This window comes from Xiphias gladius, chromosome 14 (genome assembly GCF_016859285.1).
Source record: "Xiphias gladius isolate SHS-SW01 ecotype Sanya breed wild chromosome 14, ASM1685928v1, whole genome shotgun sequence".
Taxonomy (NCBI): Eukaryota; Metazoa; Chordata; class Actinopteri; order Istiophoriformes; family Xiphiidae; genus Xiphias; species Xiphias gladius.
In genome coordinates this window covers 22,241,027-22,262,419 of record NC_053413.1, presented here as the reverse complement: position 1 = coordinate 22,262,419, position 21,393 = coordinate 22,241,027, and the positions used below count along the sequence as shown (strand labels likewise).

General features: G+C 40.8%; 1 protein-coding gene across 1 annotated transcript; it reads left to right on the top strand.

Moving 5' to 3' along the window:
• Positions 1-1,984: 1,984 nt before the first annotated feature.
• On the top strand, positions 1,985-20,262 carry gipc2 (GIPC PDZ domain containing family, member 2). Its single transcript, XM_040143713.1, has 6 exons — positions 1,985-2,668; positions 14,128-14,313; positions 17,091-17,271; positions 17,772-17,884; positions 18,220-18,301; positions 20,029-20,262. Exons 1-6 carry the CDS (start codon positions 2,393-2,395, stop codon positions 20,178-20,180), a joined length of 990 nt encoding a protein of 329 aa, XP_039999647.1. The 5' UTR covers positions 1,985-2,392; the 3' UTR covers positions 20,181-20,262.
• Positions 20,263-21,393: the final 1,131 nt, after the last annotated feature.

The window sequence follows — 21,393 nt, the reverse complement described above, 5'->3', positions numbered from 1 at the left end:
ACAGGGTTTCATTTAAAAAACTGTAATTATCCAAGATTTCACAAAAAAATCAAAGATTAGAGAATAATTAAAAAAGATTTATTATTCCGTGTTTTTTTTCTTCTTTCCCATTAATCATCTCACGACCCCCCAGATTTATCTTGCGACCCTTTGGAGGGGGCTCAACCCCTAGGTTGGGAACCACTGGTCTAAACTAACTAACTGTATATAAAGTACTTAAACCTTAGCTCCAACTTGAGCAGCTACCACAGTAAAATGCTGCTCACACACTGGAACATCAGTATTAACAATCTAATAAAGTCAGATAGACTCAGGAGACATTTTACTGCAGAATGAGTACTTTTGATGCTTTAGCTACATGAAGCTGATGATACCTATGTACTTTTACCTGGATACTTTCGGTACATTTTACTAAGCACACTTCTGGACTTTTCCTTACGTAGGATATCGAATGCAGGGCGTGAATAATGGGACGGATTAGTTTAAAACTGTGGTATTGGTATCGGTGGTATCCTTAAGTGAAGGATCTGAGTACTTCTTCCACCGCTGCCAATGATCCGTGAATAATACTTCAGCCATTAAATTTAGATTTGGACATTTACCCATTTTATCTGCCACTTTTGGTGTTGTGTATGAATAGATTGTCTCTGGTTTTCAGCCTCTACTTGGACATATTCTCCCTTAGTTCCAACTTGGACTCAACGGATTCTATTATTATTTGGGTGAGAGGTGGTGATGCCTTGGGGGGGCGGGGGCAACACAGGGGCTGTGGATCAAAAGAAAAGCAGTGGTCTTCTCTGAACTTGCAGCTACGCCCGCGGACTCAACAAACGGATAGGCTCACAATTTTTCAAGTCTGTCTTAAAACAATGGTGCGGCGCCCGAATGTACATTGAAACAGGTAAATTCCTCCTGTTCACACTGGACATTAAGATCTTCCCTCCACAAGATCCACAGTGCTTCATCTTTGTAAAAATGTATTTCAAAGTTTATCTGAAGCTAATACGAGGCTCAACAAGGACACACTGTTTGTGGAAACTGGGAGAGGAACTTTTACTCCAAAAAGGCTGCACCTTTGAATGATATCCCCGTTTGTGTAATTCAGACAGCTGACGCCTCATATTAGTTTCAGATGAACTGAGAATGAGGACTTTTATCTTCCATCACTTAGATGAAAGTGCTTTAGGAAGGGATCACTTCATGGCCAGTATGAAGAGAAGGAATGATTAGAGCAGACAAATCCTATTAAAACGTACATATGGTCTCCATAGATGGATTATGGGAAATTGTATCTCACTGTAGTTGTTTGTGTCTCCTTGCTGTCATTTTGTGTCTCTTAGTCGTTCTTCTGCAACTCACTGTAGTCGTTTTGTCTCACTTTGTGGTAGTTTTGTGTCTCTTTTGGGGCATTGTGCCTCTCCGGAGTATTTTGCTTCTCACTGTAGTTGTTTTGTGTCACTTTGTAGGCATTTTTTGTTTTGTTTTTTCTCTGTCAGTGACTTTTTGCAGGTAAACCATACTCTCAGGGTGCCACTGATTGTTTCACCTCAACTTCACTATTTTCTTCGCACTGGCGACGAAAAGAGGCTGCACATGCAGCTTCTCTTCATGGTCACAATTTATAGGAAACCATCAAAGAAAGCCTAAGTCACAGGTTATGTTTTCTCAAAGCAGAGCTATTTTGCTGTCCTGAGTTAAATTACTTCACTAATTCTACAGCTTCTTAAAAGTAATATCAGTCTGGCCTCACCAGTTCTGCAGCTGTAATATAAAGGGGGAAACAAACAAACCGTGGATTGTATTTGGTTGAAGATACTCAAGATTAAACTACTCTGCGAACCCTTAATTAATCCCTGTTGTGTGGGTGTAACTTTAGGCTAGTTTAACCTATATTCTTTTGAAGAATGTGTTTAAAAAAAAAAAAAAATCCAGAATAATTGTTTTAAGGTGCTAGTCCCCCCCCCCCGTGGCGGTGTTACAGGTGCACCGGGACTGACCCTCCTGCCCGACGGAGCCCCGGTTCGTGCCACTGCGCCTGCGTCCCGCGGCACGCCGAGAGACAAACAGAGTAGCTATTGTTAGCCGAGGGACCAGGCAGCGGGTTGAGTCTGGAGTTTATCCCACACTCACCATCTACCTGTTGAATGTTTACACCGTCGACTCAGTGTCGAAGAACAAAGTAGAACCTCGGCCGTGGCCAGGCGAGGAAAGGAAAAGTGTTCCCGGAAGAAAGGAAGGAAGAAATTGAGGACAGCTAGTTGGGAAATAAGGAAGTAAATAAGGACAACACGACCGTTGCGCTTGGGACTCAACAGGTACTTCAATGTTTTAACGGCGGCTCGGACTTTTTGTTTTCACACGGAGGAAAAAGAACAACGACAACAGCAACAAAATGCCGTTGGGACCGTGGAGGAAGAAAAACAAAGCCACGAAGGAGCATTTGGTGGACAACGAGGAGGTCAGCGGCGGACACGCAGGTGCCGGCAGCCAGGGTAAATCCGCCGTGAACGGAGCGGGGCTCCCGCCTCCACCTGCCGGCCTGCGGCCCAAACTGGTCTTCCACACGCAGCTGGCGCACGGAAGTCCCACCGGCAGGATCGAGGGATTTACCAACGTCAAGGAGCTGTACGCAAAAATAGCAGAGGCGTTTAATATAAGCCCACCTGAGGTAAGATCTCACCGGTTGGTAAAAGGGAGAAAAAGTCGTGTAGTGATTCAGTGTTGCATTCAGGGGTTAAAGCTCGATTTTACTCTAAGTACGTGAAGTATTCTGACAGACTTCTTTCTAGACTTTTACAAAGTGTAAGCAGTGGTCATGGCCGGATTAACCTCCTGGGGGGGGGGTCAAATATTTGTTGTTGGGACCCCTTTTGACCCCCACTGTACATGGCAGTTTCATTATTTCCCCAGACTCCCAGAAACCAACCAGCTCTAGAACTGAAATGATTAGAAAATTAGTTGGCAATAATTTTGATAATTGATTAATTGTTGGTCTTTTTTTTTTTTTTTTTTTTTTTTTTTTTACACAACAAAAATGTCAACCAGCTTCTGAAATTTGAATATTTGCCACCTTTGCCTGTTTTTTTTTCTTTTAACTCATAGCAAACTCATCATCTTTCTGTTTTTTGACTGTTGGTCAGACATCACAAGACACCTGAATGGGGCTGCGACTAGTCCTGCTCTGGACTCTTCCCCCAGAGCAAAGCGTAGAGAGAGATTTGCAAAACCAACCAGTTAGTCCTCATCCTTAAAATCTTTTGTGTTACAAAAAATACCGTTGGAAAGCACTTGATATAAAGCATATATCTCGCCTTTGTGTTGCCTATCAGCGTTTGTTTTTGAGCGTGTAAACGCCGTCGTAGTTGCTTCCTGTGGTCGTCTCACCAACCGTCAAGTACCAGTGGGCCTCTCCGGTGTCAGGGCAGTAATGAGTCCAGTGCTGCTTGATGCACCATAATGAGGCGAAGAAGACGCCGGACTTGAAAACAGACGCAGAAAAAGCCACTCAGAGGTGGGATTTATGCTTTTTTCGGAAGTGTTGTAAACCAATATTCTTTGATTTCTACGAAAGAAAAAGACTATGACAATGAAGACTAACTGGTTGGTTTTGCGAATGTACATCCGGTTAACCACCCCATCTCCGTTCAAGAGCAGTGCAAAGTCGCTTCCTGGCACCTTTCTTTGTCTCCCATGCAGTGGATGAGACAGTCCCGAACAGCACTAGGCTGTGACTATTGATTATTTTTGTTATTGAGTAATCTGTTGATTATTTTCTCGATTAATTGATTAGTCGTTTAGGTCAATAAAATGTTGTGAAAACTGTGAAAAACATCCTTCCCAATTTCCCCAAAACCTAAGCTGACGTCTTCAAGTGTTTTCTTTTGTCTGAAACAGTCCAAAACCCAAAGATATTCAAAATAATTGTCAGACGTATTGGTAATGAAAATAATTGTTGGTTGTGGCCTTACAGTTCCACTGGGATGGAATAATATGACAGTGGACAAGGTTTTCTCTGCGTTAAATACTTGAGACGCTGAAAAAAATGGAAGCAATTGGATAAAACATAACTTTACAACAAATGAAAAAACTGAAACAATGAAGACCTTAAAACTAGATTTTGACACAGCATCCCTGTACAATACCAGGGCCACAAGATGCGCAATGGAGGACCCCTCATAGTTGATATTCTTCTTCGATGGTGCAAATTTCTCGCCCCTTGGCGGTTGCTCACTTTGACCGGTTGGTAATCCAGCCTTGGCAGTGGTGGAAAATAACTAGCCTAACTACATTTACTGTAGCAATGTACATAGGTGCAATTTTTTGGTACTTACACTTTACTTGACTATTTGTATTTTATGCTAGTTTATATTTCACTATATTCCCTATATATTCACTATATAAGTAAAATATTGTATTTTTTACTCCACTAAATCTATTTTACAGTTGTGGTTAGTCATTACTTTGCAGATTAAGATACTTGACAACTGCACTTTCCAGTCTCTTTGAGGTTTCAGATATTGCACGCAAAATATGCATTTTATCATCACTCTTACTCATAATGAGTATTTGTACGCTGTTGTTTTGATTATTTTGCTTAAGTAAAGAAAATAAATACTTCTCCCACCACTGAAAGATGGATACTTTCAGTAAAGGTTTGGGTAAACAGTTTTATAAGTGGCTTTTTCTGTGAGATTAGTCCCATGGTGGCCATTAAAGTCACCGTTGATTGTGTTTTGTCAGAGTTAGTCAGTGTTTACAAAGGCACGCCCTTCCAATTCTCTGCCAACCTGCACACCTGAAATAGTATCTGCGTCTTATCTTCATTATGCAGTCACTGGATATCTGACAAATTAAAGTTGTCCTATTTTAGATACAGTTTTTCATGGCCATTCAGCATCAAATTCCACGGAGAGGCGAGCGCAAAAGCTGCATATCTACGTGGAGGTCCTGAAAACAAAAGCAGCTCCTGTGTCCTCCTCTGAGCCCAGACTGCTTAAGCTCTTCTTTTCAAAGGAAAGTGTGAGTGGCATGTTTGGCTTTTGTCAGCCTGAATATGACCAGATAGGCCGGCGCGGCAGCCTGTAATCAGCCTGCCTCGCTGCAGGAGCTGGAGACATGAACTAGCTTCCCTGCTTGACGCTCAGAGATACAGTTGTTTCATTCAACAAGTGCAATAATCGGAAAGGAATTTGTCTCAGTGGCATCGGTACACAGTGACCCAATAGAAGACTTCACGTATAGTATTTGTACATTTGATAAATGGAGGACTTCTCTGAAAATACCCACCGTCTTGCTGACTTGATGGTAGAAATGATCCTTAATGAGGCTCAAACTCGGCTGTTTTTTTTTTTTTTTCCTGTCTGAATGGGACATCAACCATTTTTCTACAGGTATTTGTTCCTTCACGTCTATCAGTAACATTCATAAGGATTTTCAGTCTCTGTCTAGACTTGTTCTAGTACAGAAACTGCCTTACGGCATGTTCTTTTCCTAAGACCAAGAACATTACTACAGAGGAGCTAAATAGATGTGGGATTTCAGATGATTTCAAGCAGGGTGCTTTGCAAGCTTTGGTTCAAACCTCCGTCTCTGCGAGCACTGCCATGCTTAAGTGTCCTTGAGCAAGATACTGATCCTCTGCCAGCTCCAGAAATGTTGCTCTGTGGCTGATTTTGAACTTTGACCTTCCTGTAAAGGGGGGGGCAAGAGAAAATCCACAGTACTAGAGTCAGTAAAGAATCGCATTATTATTTACTTTGATAGTTGACACGTTGACAGAAAAAGAATCATTTCCTGCTTAAGTAATGCCTCAATGCTTGCCAAGCAGGTAGCAGAGGAAAAATACCAACCCAAATGTCGATATGTCAAGTTGTCTCGTAAAGGCAGTTAATGTCACACTGGCATCCTTTGGTAGAAAGGTGCAGATGCAGAAAGTGTGCGTGTGTCACTGAGTACACTGGCCCATTTGGAAACGTGGCACAAATAGGTATACAGCGACAGAGACAAAGAGACAGAGTGAGGGATGTGATAATGATGTGATAATGTTAGATGTCGGACTCCACAGTTTTTACCACAGGAAGTCCCTCACGTCCTGCTCAGGCACAGCCTCAAATCTAACAAGATAACCCGTCCCAGCCACAGCCAGAGGGGTCCCAGAGGACCCAGGGGATCAGCTCTGCCCAGGGCCTCCTCCCTCCATAAACACCACCAAACCCCGCTGTGTAATGCATATGTTGACTGGATCTGACCTTTGTGCCAGACAGGACAAAAAATGTCAGTGCTCTCAAAAGAAAGTCTAAACTTAAACTGATACTGGAGTTTTGATACCGGTTCCCAAATTATACTTTGCATTATGCTGAGAGGTGTTTTGTAATATTTTGTCCCGCCATTTATATCAGTGAGGGTAGACTGAATATTAGAAATACCTCTCTCAATATACAATTCAACAGCACCACATCCTCCAAAATGACCATCACTTCTCTAAAAGACTTCCAAAAAAACTGAACATTATAACCTTCATGAAGGGAGGATGTACCGTCAGTGCCGACGTATCAAAGACTGCATTCATTTTTGCTAGGTGTACCTAATAAACTGGCAAACTTATTGTAGTTCCCCCCAAAAAATTCAGCTTTTCAGGAAAGTTTTAAGATGTAAGTTTTAAGTGTAATTTCTCATGGATAATTGCTTTTGGTACCAGTACAATGATGATTCTATTATAAACACCTTACTTGGAAGAGTAAAACATGTTTTTCTACTTGTCCTGTTTTTCTTTAAACAAAATCTGCCAAACATCGGAGTGTATCAGTGTTTAATGCTCTAACAGCACAGCTGTTGAACAGCTTTGCCTCAGTAAAAGACAGTCTAAATGTAGCAAAGTAATAATTTAAAGCAGGAATTACCTGATCAACAAATAAGTACTGAGGTCTGATAGTTCAGATTCTTCTTTTTAAAACTTTATTTATATTGATATGTAGTATAGCTTTGCTTTTAAACTCTGTGTAGTCTCATATTAAATAAGAAGTCTGTCATCAATTCAACTTATTTTTGAGAATGCAGTCATCATAAAATTACTCGGTGGAGTAAGACAGATGTTTTCTGTAATTCTAGTACTGATTCAAAACGCCAAAAGAGAAGCAAGGACTTGTTCACAGACTAGATTTGATTTTTACATACAACTACAACAGTATTTTCTCATAGACTTTACAAGGCCATTGTTCTAGTTTGCTGGACTTTTAAACTTTTGTATAATGTGTATTCTGTGACATTTTTACTAAACTTCAGTGAATTTAGTGAAACTAATTGTCTAAAGCACCCGATGTCTTATTAATCGTGGACCCAGCTGAGGAGATTTTCTTTAAATTTAAGACTGCTTCTGTTTAAACTCAATTCATTAACTCTTTAACAGGGACTACTTTCTCATGGTGAGTCCTGGAGGACAAAATAGTCGCACGGGGAGCCCCACAGAAACCATGACCGGGGTTGTTTGTAAACCAGTGGCTCTGTGACGCTGAGGTTGCACGAGTGCTTGGCTGATCCTGATAATTATGTAATGAATAATGGTGTTGTCTTCGTCTCGCTCGTTGCCTCTAATAGGTTACACATTTCTTTCCAAACCGACATCACATTGCATCAAAGCATGTCTGTATTGACTGTGAGCGTCTATTGTTTTGCCGTGATTAGACAGTAGAGCTTATGTTACAGTGAAGCTCCGGGTCAGTCACTTTATATTAGGAACCAGAAGTGATGGAAAGGAACTCGTCTGGGTGAAATGACTGGCATCGGAAACATAGTTACAGCAAATGCACTGCAAGTTAAAGGGACAGAAGACTTTCAGAGTACAATAGATACTATGTAAACTCATTCCAGTCTTTGTTAACGTCAGCCAGTAAGACATACATGGCAATGTTACTGTCTGATGAAGCATGGGATATTTTATCTGCCCTTTCTGCTCAGGTCAAAGTCTGGTTGGTCTCCCTACAGCGGTAGAGTTTTAGGTGTGGCTCCGTGACTTTGCTTCTTGTCCACCTGTCGCGGTGAGCCTGCTCCCTGCTCACAGAAAGCGCACCACCATTTGCATACAGTTTGAATATCTGGGCTGCGATGGTGTGACAGCACCATACGCCTTGTTTTTGTTTAGCTGGTTTCGGGTGGTTTACTGCCATGTTTGCAGCCAGACATTTCTTAACCAGGGGGATTAAGTGAAACAATCTCATTTGTCGGTGCCTTAGTCTGCTGTTTGTATTAGCTGAGCTCCTGCACCCACTTCCTAGATGGTGTAAAAAAACAAGCAAGCAAGCATCAGGATAAACTACAGTTAAGGCAACACGGCTGTATAATGACATACTTTAGATTAAACAGCTTGTCTTGATTCTGGGAGTGTTCTTCTGTATGTGGAGACTGTTAGGGCTTCTCGGATCTATCAGGACTTGAGCTTGAGAGACAGCTTATGAGAGCCGTGAAAACCATTTTGTACTCAGTTCAGCGTGGCAAACACTGTGATCGGAAAGCCTTCCTTGTCATTTATGATATTGAGCACTATGACTGAAATCAGCATCACAATATTCACAGCATTTTCTCGATAACAATATACACACCCTTGACACTTAATTAGATAAACCTGTACTATTGAATAAAATCGAATGCAATGGATTTCATTAGGTTTTACGGGCGTACCAAAAACAGCGACCACCGATTGTATATATTACAATATAGCAAATGAATGCAAAATTACATAATAGTCCAACCGATGTTCAGTGCAATGGAATGTGTTTTGCTTTTACGCATTACATTGGAGAAAACTCTTCACACATGATAAATGAGAACTTTAATTACTCAGTTTGTTTGTTTACAATTTTGTTGAGAATCATTATTATTATTAAAACGACAGAATTTTGCAAAACGATAAGAAAATATGTTCATATCTTCACAATTTTTTCACTAGTATTGAATCTCTCAATTAATTTTTCAATTGATCGATTATTTGTGACGTTAATAAAAAGTGCAGAACTAGTTTAAAAAATAAAAATAAATAAAAAATTCCCCATCACAAGTTCACAGAGCCCAAACTGAGATGCTTGTATTGAACTAAGAGAATCAGTTCCTGCTTGGAAGAAAAAATTTTGGGCTAAAAATAATTATGCCAATTACGGTTTCTTCATCCCAATCATAATGATTTTTTTTCCCTGGTTGAGATCATTGTTTTCTTGTGAGTTTAATAGGCCCAGTTATATTTTATTAGTGCCACATTCTGATTTCAGTGAACGTGCGGTTACTGGTAATTGCTCTTCATTAAGCATATGACAAACAAATGAGCATGAACTCTCCCCTTGTGCCTGTGTGCACACCACATGCCTTTAAGAAACAAATGTGACACTAACGAGGAGTGTGTGAAGCTGCAGAGACAGACCTCAGGTGTGTGTGTGTGTGTGTGTGTGTGTGTGTGTGTGTGTGTGTGTGTGTGCGGGTGTGTGTGTCTTCACCACTGACTGGCTTGGATCTGGTTTCACAGTGATTTAAGTGGTTGTTTACCAGCAGTGATGCCGAGGAAAGCGTTGTCACGGCACCAGAGCCCACTGACCAACAACAGCAGGTTTTCAGAGGTGATTTCAGGTTTTTACGTCGGCCTTTATGAGGATCAATGTGGTGCTGAAGACAAAACAACTGTGGATAGAAAGAGAAAACTAACATTTATCACTTGTCTGGGGTGGGTGTAGTGGTTTCATCAGAGGAGAGTTTGACCTCTGGTTGTTGTAACAGCCCTCTGTCTCATGTGATAGTAGTAAATAATCTCTCATAGGGCTTTACGTAGCTGCTTTTTGTCTCTGAAGTAGTAGAAAAACACACACATTGAGTTTTCTGTAGTTTAATTCTCATGGATTCCAGTTTTTTCTTGGTGTATCCAGGAGAATGTTTCATAAAGCAAGGAGACCAGCTAAACCGGGTTTACTTCAGTCAATCAGGCTCATTTTAATGCATTTCTGTTTCTTAAAGGTGGTTTAGATAAGTGTGATCACCATGTTACCATGAAAGTATATCCTGGCAGACTAGCCTGGTGCTGGTAGGGTTATGTTTCTGGCTAAACCGGTGTTACAGTCAGTCTGAAAACACTGTGTTTTGACATAAGCTTTGCGTCTTATGTAGTTAAACTCTGAACTTCACATTTTGGCATATATTGCAGTTATTATTTGCCTAAAATCTGACCTTGAATTGTTTTCCTTCTGAAGTATCTGCACAGAATTCCTAGTCAACATATGTGCTTATAATTGCACTGATCACAGTAGCTCCGATTTGGCTTAATGAAGCAGACTATTCCTGGTTTAGTTTGTTCACAATCAGCCCTGCTTTCCTGACCCACCTTTATGAAACATCTCGCATCCGCAGTGAGGTAAATGATTACACAGGCTTAAATGCTGATGAATGTGATTTCCTGTTTAAAACTCCGCCACACCACAATACACAGAGCTTACATCAGCATGCCCTGTTAACTACTAAAACACCCAACGCAGAAACAACAGTAGATGAATACAGGAAATGGGAAACGAGTGAATCCCCACTGTGAGCGTGATATTCTCTGTTTAATCTTTCTTACCCTCTTTTCCGCCATTAAAGGACCTTTTGAAGAGGCTTTAAATAGACAGCAGCTCAGTTGCCAAAGAAACAGGTTTCCCAAGCTTTTAGTCACCACTGCTACACTGCAGGGTATAATTCACAGGGACATCCAGTTAAAGGCTGTATTTATCTAGCGATACCTCTCTTCAAACACAGGCAGGAGAAGTGATCTCTAATTTAAGTGTAGAGAGTACATGCAGGTGGAGATTTGTAGAGAGGAGATTAACTACCTGTACGATTATCAAATTTCACAATGTCTGCTTGACAAATCACTCTCATTTTGTTTAATTACAGATTATTTTTAGAGCTGCTGAACTATTTGCACTTTGCTCAATGGGACAAAGCTGTAATTGCAATTGAGTAGTTATGTTTTTTGTGCGCTGGTACGGTCAGAAGGCACTAGTTAAAAGTAATAAACAGCTTCTCCGTTGGGAGTTTAGTAGGGATGCAACTAACAAATTATTTTTGTAATTATTGATTAATCTGTTAATTATTTTATCGATTAATTGATTAATAACAAAACTAACACCTCACAGTTATCCAGAGCTGAAGGTGATGTCTTCCGATGTCTGTCATGGCCTACCAACAGACCAAAACCAAAAAGTCTGCAATTATATAAAACAAAGAAAAGCGGCAAATCCAGATGTGAGATCAGAACTTTTTTTCTAAAGTAACGAGTGTTGTCTTAAAAATCAGAAAATTACTACATTTCATTGTTTTTCCCCCATGAAATTGGTTAGCACTGGTGGTAAGCATTGCCCACTCGATTTAGCAACGTGCTAGCGGAAGTTGTGGAAGAAGCATTTAAATCCTTTGCCTAAGTAAATGTAAAAATACCACAATGTGTAATACACTCCATAACATGTCCAAGCCCAGTTAAACCTGCAGTAACGAATTTTGTTTTGGCCACTTTGGGGCAGTGGAAGCAGATCATCCCCTTTTTACGTTGATATGGTGAATTTGTTAGTATACAGCTGCTTATTTACAAATCCAGCAGTAATGGAGCAACATTATAATTCACTCTGAGTCATATTTTTAGCCACTTAGCAAATGGAAGTCCAATATTCACTCTCTTTTAGGTCTGTTTTTGGTCTCTACCAACTGCTGAGGAAAATATCTGGCTCTTTAGCTGCTAAATTCTCCACCATGTTCACCAGCTCGTCACTAACTGCCTCTGTCCGCCGTTTGGTGCTGAGCAGGTAGAGCAGAGTGGGATTTTAGAGCTTTCTGCTGAAAACAGCTCCCTGACTGTGTCTGGGGAAAAAAAAAAAAAAACGTTGAGTGAGCGCCGAGAATGAACCCAAAGAGTAGATTTGGACGCGGACAGTTAAACAGTGAGCTGAAATGAGGGTAGCTGAAGATTTTGCTGATAACTCTCTTTAGGTTTATCACTACAAGTAACTCCTTTCACCCTGTCGAATTGTTTTTAATATTGTAATTTGATAAATGGTTATTGTAAAAATATCGATTTATAGCTGTTTTAAAGTTTCAAAATTAAAAGTAGTGGTTATGCAGAATGGCCCCTTACAGAATGTTATTCATTTATATATGCAATGTTATTGGAGACATTGTTTTACTACTATATATGCATTAATGTGTAAAAATAATTTTGATGTTGTAGTTAGTCAAAGTGGAGATCATTTTAACTATTTTATATACTATGTTGTGTATTTTTGTCTATACAATGCTTCATATTTTTTTTAAACTGGTCATATATTATGTGTTTTAAAATCTGAATTAACAAAGTAACTAGTAACTATAGATGTGATGAAATGCTGCAGGAAATCCTGCATTTATACAACTTTGCACATCAATATCGGCTGCAAATTCAATTCTTTAGTTTACTCTCATGTCATATATTTTTATTCCTCTTTTGAAAGCATTGACCCATAAGTGGCTCTGTCATGGGTGATGCTGAACAGATGGCATTGCCCCTCCTTTCACTTGCCCTTTTCCCTGTGGTTATCAAGGTTAAGGTCGATGTGCAGGCAGGTGGGAGGTGCAGTGTCTGCTCTTGCGGGTCAGGTCGTGACAGGAGAGGCCGTCACCGCAGCGCGTGACGCCGCTCACTGCATCCTAGCCACACTCGATGGCGTGAACGCACTGTGCCTGTCAGCCCAGCAGGAAGAGAGGGGTGCTGAGAGCTGCATGGGTTGCAGAGAGGCGGCTTAATGCAGTCGGCAGCCTTGGTAACCGGGTGTAGGCGTCCGCTGCTGTTCCTCCCACTCACTCTTGTCTAAGGCAAGGGAGGGTTGGTTGTGGAAAAAAGACAGAAAGAGAGCCATCGATTCATCCACGGTACACCCTTCCCTTGCCACAGAGATTGCCTCCTCTATCATCCATACTCGTTCAGTTTCTCTCTTTGCCTTTTCTTCTAGCGGCCTCCTCTCCATTATAATCCCATCTTTTATAGTCTGGTAACCCAGTGCAACTCGAGTCCATGGCAGCTTTTGTGTGTGTGTGCGTGCGTGCGTGCGTGCTAACAGTGCCTTTTGTTACACAGAAAAAAGGGCCAAACAAGGCAGGCCTCGTCGCCAGAGCCTGATTGGTGCACAAAGGTCATCCTCCCGATGAACCAGTACAAATCAGTCCCTCTCTACCGTTCAACCTGGAAGTCAGCCACTAAATCCTGGCTGGGTATTTCTCAAAGCCCTACTAGGAAGCTGATCCCACAATAGAAGTCGAATGCATGTTTTATACATTGGCATATCTGAGTAAGTTTATCTGAGTCCCATAACTAATAAAAAGCAATTAAAGTAGAAATTATTAACAGCTTTAGTGCTCTGTCTAGGTGGGTTAGAGCGTAATAACTGATTCACAGCCAGTCTCCTCCTTGTCCTTGGTTTCACTGTCGCGTCTCTGTTTAAAGTCCTGGTAAATCTGGCCACTTGTGCATCGTGTTCCGGCTGATGGCATCTCCCGTTTTCTGTCCTGCCAGGATGTTGAAAGCCACAAGGTGTGAAGCCAGATTTCTACATCTCTGGCACAGGAGGAAAGGTCATTTTCCCTGTTGGATTCATCACAGGCTGGTCCTGCCACAGGACTTAAAGCACAGCTCTGCTATATGCACACACATAGACTGATGACACCCTGGGGTGGGAGAGGGCAACACTGCATAACTTAGTCTGCTGTAATAAAGGCAGCGCTCCTTGATGGATCCCTGTATTTAGCATACTGACGCAGTGCTCTGTCATCTACACTTTTATTTTTGAATCCAGCTCAGTTTTCACACTGTGACTAAAAACAGGGGTTCTTTTTTTGATTGTGTAAAGAAGATGCAGACTATTCTGAGTGTTAAAAAAATAAAGATGACTAATAGTCCTTTTTTATTTTTTCAATTAGAAAGCTTTTATATTTTATATTTGAGTTTTGAGGTTTTTTTGTTTGTTTTTTTTAACCATTTTTCCAAGCTCAACCTCATCAAATGTTTGTTTGTTTGTTTGTTTTTTCCTCTAAATTTGTCTTTTTTGTACATAGTTGTTAATGTACTGCATATGCCTGTTGCCTGTCTTTGCACAGATCCTGTTCTGCACCCTGAACACCCACAAGATTGACATGGACAAGCTGCTGGGAGGCCAGATCGGCCTGGAGGATTTTATCTTCGCCCACATTAAAGGGATCAAGAAGGAGGTAGAAGTCTATAAATCTGAAGATGCTCTCGGTCTCACCATCACCGACAATGGCGCGGGCTACGCTTTCATAAAGGTGAGGATAGAAGAAACATCTCGCCACTAATAAATCAAAGAAAGGAAACTTCTGTTCTGCTTGTTTCATTTTGCTTATTTGATAAACCAACCATGATGTGTACCAATATTTAACTGTCTCAACATTTATCGTGTTTACTTGTCATATCAGAAATTAAGTTGAATTATAGGTTTAGGATTAATATAAAGAACAAGCTGTGTTTATTGGTTTAAACTATCCTCAAAGACAGGTCAGTAAAGTTTTGCTCTTGTCAGCCAAAGTTGTATGGGAAGAATCAGGTCAAGAAAAGTAGGTACCATGGACTTGCACTCACTTAGCACTTTATTAAGCACATCATACTAATACTCGGCTGGGCCTCACTTTGCTCTCAAAAGAGACTCAGTTCTTTGTGGTCTGGATTGAACAAAATGTTGGAAACATTCCTTTGAGATACTGGTCCAAAGTGGTGCCAAATTCTGACCCTATCATCTGCTGCCTCAGCAGAAATCCAGATTCATCAGTCCAGGCTACATTTTTCCACTCTCCGTCTGTCCAGTTATGGTGAGCCTGTTCCCACTCTCGCCTCAAATTTCTGTTAACGGCTGACAGGAGTGGAACCCTGTCGTGGTCTCCTGCTTCTGTAGTCCATCTGCCTCAAGGTTGGACGTGTCTGAGATGCTTTTCTGCTCACCACAGTTATAAAGAGTGGTCATCTGAGTTACCGTAGCCTTTCTGTCAGCTCCAAGCAGTCTGGCCACTCCCCTCTGATGTCTCTCATCCACAAGGCGTTTCGATCTGCAGAACTGCTGCTCACTGGATGTTTTTTGTTTTTGGCAGAACTCGGAGTAAAATCTCTAGAGACTGCTGTGTGTGAATATCCCAGGAGATCAGCAGTTTCAGAAACACTGAAACCCCCCCCAACTGAAACCAACAATCATGCCATGGTCAGAGTCACTGAGATCACATTTTCCCCCCATTCTGATGTTTGATTCGGAAAATTGACTGAAACTCATGACCTGTATCGGCGTGATTTTATGCACTGCACAGCTGCAACATGATTGGCTGACTGGATAATTGCATGAATAAGCAGGTGTACAGGTGTTAAATTAGTGTATATCCATACAACGACGCAACTAACTATGATTTTTGATTTTCTTCAGCGTGAAAGAATGTGTTTATTATTTTTCTAATCAATCAATCATTTAATCAAAAAAGAATTCTAAAATAACGACCATTGCCCACCATAAGTTACCGAAGTCTAAGGTGATGTTTTGTCTAGCAGTCAAATAAACCAAGGTTTCTGATGTATAACACACAAGAACAGGAAAACTTAGAACACTCACTAATAAAACCAATAAAGGCTTGATGTTTTTCCATTAAAAATGACATAAAGGATTTACTTATCATCAAAATTGTCATTAATTAAACTTCTACTACCAGAATAGAATAGAATGGAATACAACTTCATTGTCCACCAGAGTAGAAAAGTACATTACAAAACATAACATATAAAAACAAATGTGTTAACAAGGTACCACTGGGATTAAAAAAAACAAAAAACTCGTAAGTATAGAGTACACTACAGCACACAAGTAAAAAGTACAGTTAAAATACCTGTTTAATAATTCAAGGTAAATATTAAAATCAGTCAGTCACAAATATTTTTTGATTCAACATGCTCTTTATCACCTTATCATGTGTGTACAAAACAGCAGTTGGTAAATAGACATTTTGCACCTCATCTACTTGCTTGTATGACTGCCATATTGAATTTTACAAAGTTGCTTTCATAGTGGAAATCATAATTCAACTTGTATGTTGTCTCTGCTGCAGGCCAGTCTGAGCTGCTTATTTGGTCGCAGTGATGTGGCTGCAGCAGAGCAAGCTGCTCACATGTGCCATCATGTGATTCTGAAGCTGCACTGCATCCTGATAACCTGACGGTGTTTACGACACAATAAAGCCCTGGGTCAGTGCTGTGGTGCTGTTGTGTCATGTCGGCTATGTAAGAGAAGCAGCATCTTTGAAGATAATGTCGAAGAAGTCGGCGAAACTGGCCAACGTTCAGTTTACCGATTCTTTCAAATGTAACCTTTCATGTCCGGAAAATTAAACTACCATAGCTTTTCCCCGCATCCTAAATTAAACTTTGAAAAACTCGTAGACCCTCAAGAACGTGAAACGTCCAGCCTAATGCAGCTTTTCTGTCACATCTGGACTGTTTTACACCTTCTCTGGCAGTAAATTGCTGACCGGAGAGGTTTACAGAGCAGAATGCAGGTGGGCACAGGAAGCGTTTACCGGGTCTGTGCCAGGTCTCGTGTTGAAATGAAGCGACTCCCCATCGTTTATATTGAAGAAAAAAAAAACAAAAACAAACTTTAGTTACTCCTAAGCTGGTGGAGCAGATATATTTGCATCACAAATGTCTGTTTCCTTTTTTCAAGCTTTTGAGGTACCATACAGAAATAAACAGTGTTATTTAGCCTTCCGTGGAAGCTTTTTTAATAATATATTATTTTGTGTCCTGCTGAGTCAAGTGGTTTCACATCACTGGGCTCACAAACAAGAAAAAATATTATATTGACCTAATACACACACACACACACACACACACACACACAGACTTCGGTATGTTTGACCTCTCTCTTTTTTTGATCTTTGTTTGTCCTGCGTTGCTTGGAAAAACCCTCAAACAAACCTCTTTTCATGTGGCGCTTAAACCTTTCCTGTCTTTTAATTATATTTGTCACTGACGTCTTCTCTCTCTGTCCTCCCCTCCTCTCTCTTCATGGCAGCGTATCAAAGAGGGCAGTGTGGTGGACGGGGTGAAGGTGATCTGCGTGGGCGACCACATAGAGTGCATCAATGGACGTAACATCGTCGGGACGCGGCATTATGAGGTCGCCCGCATGCTTAAAGATCTACCCAGAGACAAATCCTTCACCCTCAAGCTGGTCGAGCCGATGAAGGCCTTTGGTGAGTAAGAAACAAGTTACAGAAAAAGTGTAGGCGATACTTACACTGATTCAGAGGCACCAGCATCAACACATAACATTACTGACCCAAGAACTCAAGGGTACATGAGATTTCTGAGTTTTGATTAGAGCTGCACCTAACGATTATTTTCATTATCGATTTTTCTGATGATTATTATCTCAATTAAGGGTTTAGTCTCCATCTTGTCAGAAGGCAGAAATAAAACTGGGCACCACAGTTTCTCCGAATCCAAGGTGACAGCTTCATTTGTCCAGCCAAAACAGTCCAAAACCCAAAGAAAACCTTCATTTCTTGAGAGGCTGAATGATTAACTGATCATCAAAACTGTTGCCGTCAGTAATACAATGTTATGTAATGGAACTCTAAACATTTCTGAACATGAATTGCAGCGAAGAGGCGGGGGATCTGCAGGGTTCAGCAACGGGACAGTCAGCAAAAAACTCCACCTTCTCTTATATTGTTTCTCTTCTGATTGACAGAAATGCTTGAGCCCAGGTCAAAGGGGGCCAAACCTGCCAGCGACATCAAGATCAGCACAGGGAGGGGGACCCTGAGACTTCGCTCCAAGGGCCCAGCTACTGTGGAGGACGAGGTAAGTCTCTCTAGATAATCCTGCTATGACCTGGGTGTGACAACTCAGGCGTCAGTGGAAGACAGTTTACTTAAATTCATGGCAATTCAGGGTCCATATCCTTGTACTCTGACCTTTGTATTGGGGACATACATACTCATTACACATGTACTATTTGTCCGCCTTACCATTGAAATCCGCATAATAAACTGCCAGACTGATCACGTAATCACGTTTTGATCAAAGTTTGCAACATCCTGGGAAGTATTTTGCAATAACGGCCCAGCAATTAGCCAACAAAATACAATAAAAGTGGGGAACTGAATGGCCGACACTGAGTGGTTTGTGTTTTCTAGCCAACAGAGTTTGAGGAGAAGGCAGTCAAGAAAGTGGATGACCTCCTGGAGAGCTACATGGGCATCAGAGACACCGAACTTGGTGAGTGATATTAACAGTAGCAATGCTGATATATACAGTATGTTATTCACTCTTCCTGTGGAATAGCTGATGATAACCCAACATTGAGAACGCTGAGAGAACGGAAGATGATTTGTCTCTGCATTTTGTCATACTTTAAGCGTAGTAATAACATAAACTCCAAAATATTTACCTACGGTTAATTGTTTTCTACACTCAGTTTACAGATTGTTAGGTACACGTAGCTAAATCCAATGCAGTCGAATACAACAGTCCTGCAATAAGTGCTCCCTTCATGAAGATTATAATGTTCAGTTTATGTTGAAACTGTTTTACAGAGATGTTAATTCAACTTTATTATCATTTTGTAGGCTGCAGTTTCTGGTGCTGTTGAACTGTATTGCGTCACACAGGGAGGTGTTTCTGTTATTTAGCCTCCCCTCACTGATATAAATGGGGAGGACAAAATAATAGACACACATGTCAGAGTAACACGATCCAATTCAGTCGCAACACAAGCAGCATCCAAATGACCATACAGTTTATTGCAGGACTGTTGCATTGGACTGCATTAGTTTTAGTTAGGTTTACCTAATAAACTGGCGGTTGAGTGTAAAATACACGCATGCTAAGTGATTGGGTCCAAAGGAATTTTTGTATCAGAAGTCTTTAAGAAAGTAGCTGAAGTCTTGCACGCTAATCAGTCTTGATATGTTTTCATTAATATCAATTTAGAGTAGATGATTAGTTGGATTAATGTACAGGTTTTTCCAGACCTATCTGTGACCTCACTCTGCATGCATGTTACACAAACCCAAGTGGAAATAACAAGAATTCCTTTTACTGTGTCCCTCCGCTCTGATCTGCCGGCCGGAGCGGTGGCCATCGCGGGCCTGCAGAAACGGAGAATTAGAACTTTGGTTTCGACCCGAGCAAACATTTTATCATTCAGGGGAGACACTGAACATCATGAATATAACCCTAAAGAAAGAACCTACTGCTGGATAAGAGATTAAAAAAACAATGCTTTGACTTTCTCTGCTAAGGTTTTTGCACAGGGAATGCTATGGGACCAAATAAGGGTAACATACAGAGTTTTTAGAGTTATTTATGGAAATCCTTAACCTCGGTTAATCTGCTTCCTGAATTTGCATACAAAGTTTATTCCAATGAAGGGCAGCTCAATGAAAAAAGGCACTACCTCCTACCACTAAAGATTTTTTTCATTAAATGTAGGAACCGTTAAATAACCAGAATCAAGACGATGTAAAGGACTTGATGGAGTATACAGAGTAATAGGACTGGAGATGTAGGAGGGAGCCAGTCCATTTAAAGTCTTGTAAGTCTCAGTTGTATTCTCAGCCAGTGCAAAGACATAAGGACAGGTGTTATGCGATCAAAATTGTAAAAATAATTCCAGATGTAATAAATCAGAGGACATTTGAATGGCATAAAATGGGGCATGTCTTGACTATGTCACGTAAATAAAAGAAGGTAGTTTTTCTGACATGCTTGATGTGTGGCCCAAAAGTAACAGAGGGATCAAGGAGCTATTCCCAAACATTTTGACTATGTAGCACCGAGAAAATGTGCAGCCATCAAGAAAACTGCCCTACGTCTGATTTGACCAACAAGCAACAATTCAGTCTTCTTGGTATTCAAATACAGGAAGTTGAACTTATGTTGTATCGTAACTCTTCAGCTCCTCGGTTATTCCCTTAGCGATGTATCTGCTCTTCCCTCCCCAGCTGCTACGATGGTTGAGGTTGGCCGCGACAAGAATAACCCGGATGAATTCGCCATGGCGTTGGATGAGACCCTCGGAGACTTCGCTTTTCCGGACGAGTTTGTCTTCGATGTCTGGGGGGCGATTGGAGACGCCAAGCATGAAAGATTTTAAGTTTACCCCTGCCTCCCAAACACACACACACACACACACACCTTCCCTCCTTTCCCGACTCACCTCTTACTATCCTCAGAAGCCAACTGGACAAACGTCAACCAGCACAAACAAGGGGTGGATGAAGAGTTCCTTCCAACCCTTTGTTGTTAGATGTAGCTTTGCACTTAGATGGGGAGTCTTAACGTGTCGACTTCAGTGAAGTGGGTCTACATAAGGAATTTCGCGTCAGGGTTTTCGGTGTAATCTTGTAAAAGACATCCGTGAAATGTGGAATGCAGCTTCCAACACTGGACCTGCCTCCTGCTCGCTGGGGAGTTGGTGATTAACTCCAGCTGCTGTATAAACCTTTTGTACACCACCTTGGAGGCAGGATAGGTCTAAATGCGTCTTAAAAGCTCGTGATGCCATTCGTCTGTCAGAACAGCTAACCTAGTCAACAGTGGTCTATTACACTGGTTATAAATGGTACGTGCACAACCTTAAATTTTAAAAACAATCACTCAGTTTTAATCACTCTTTCTAGCTGTGTAATTTTGAATATACAGATGTATCACACAGCTTTTTATAGGCTTTTTTTATATGTCAAAATGCTGATTTTACAGCAGCAGCATTGTGTAATTATAGTGATCGTAGCTTTGTTTTTCTCTCAAGCAGCCTTTTTATTTGCCTCCCATCTTTTAAAATCTTTTCAATGACCTCATGGTAAAAAGATGTAAGAGCTTTGACCACGCTCACGTCGCTAATATTCATTTACTTTGTGATTTTCTTCAAACTTTTCTCTCTGCCCCTAAACATCTCATCTTAGGCCTTGCGTCCATCTGTCAGAGACTTAGCAATTGAGAGAAAAGAGGGGTTTTATCTTTTAAAGGCCTTGGTCCAAGTTTGACGACACACATTCCACCAACATTCCTCATGTTTCTCATGTTGTTAAAGTCTGTTAGCACTGTTAACATGTCATGAAATGAGGCATATTTAGAGAAACATGCTTATATATATATATATTTTTTTTTCTTTTTTTTCTCCCCTGTAATTTATTTTATCATGAAAAATCATATGCTGTAAGACATTTTGTAAACTGAAACATGGCTCCACATGAAAGCCATTTTGAAGGCTGTCAGGAATGGGATCAATTGCAGTCCAATGTCTTAAACAAATGCACTCGCATTAATGTAACTTCATTATTTAAATCACTGTCAAACTGAATTTAAAT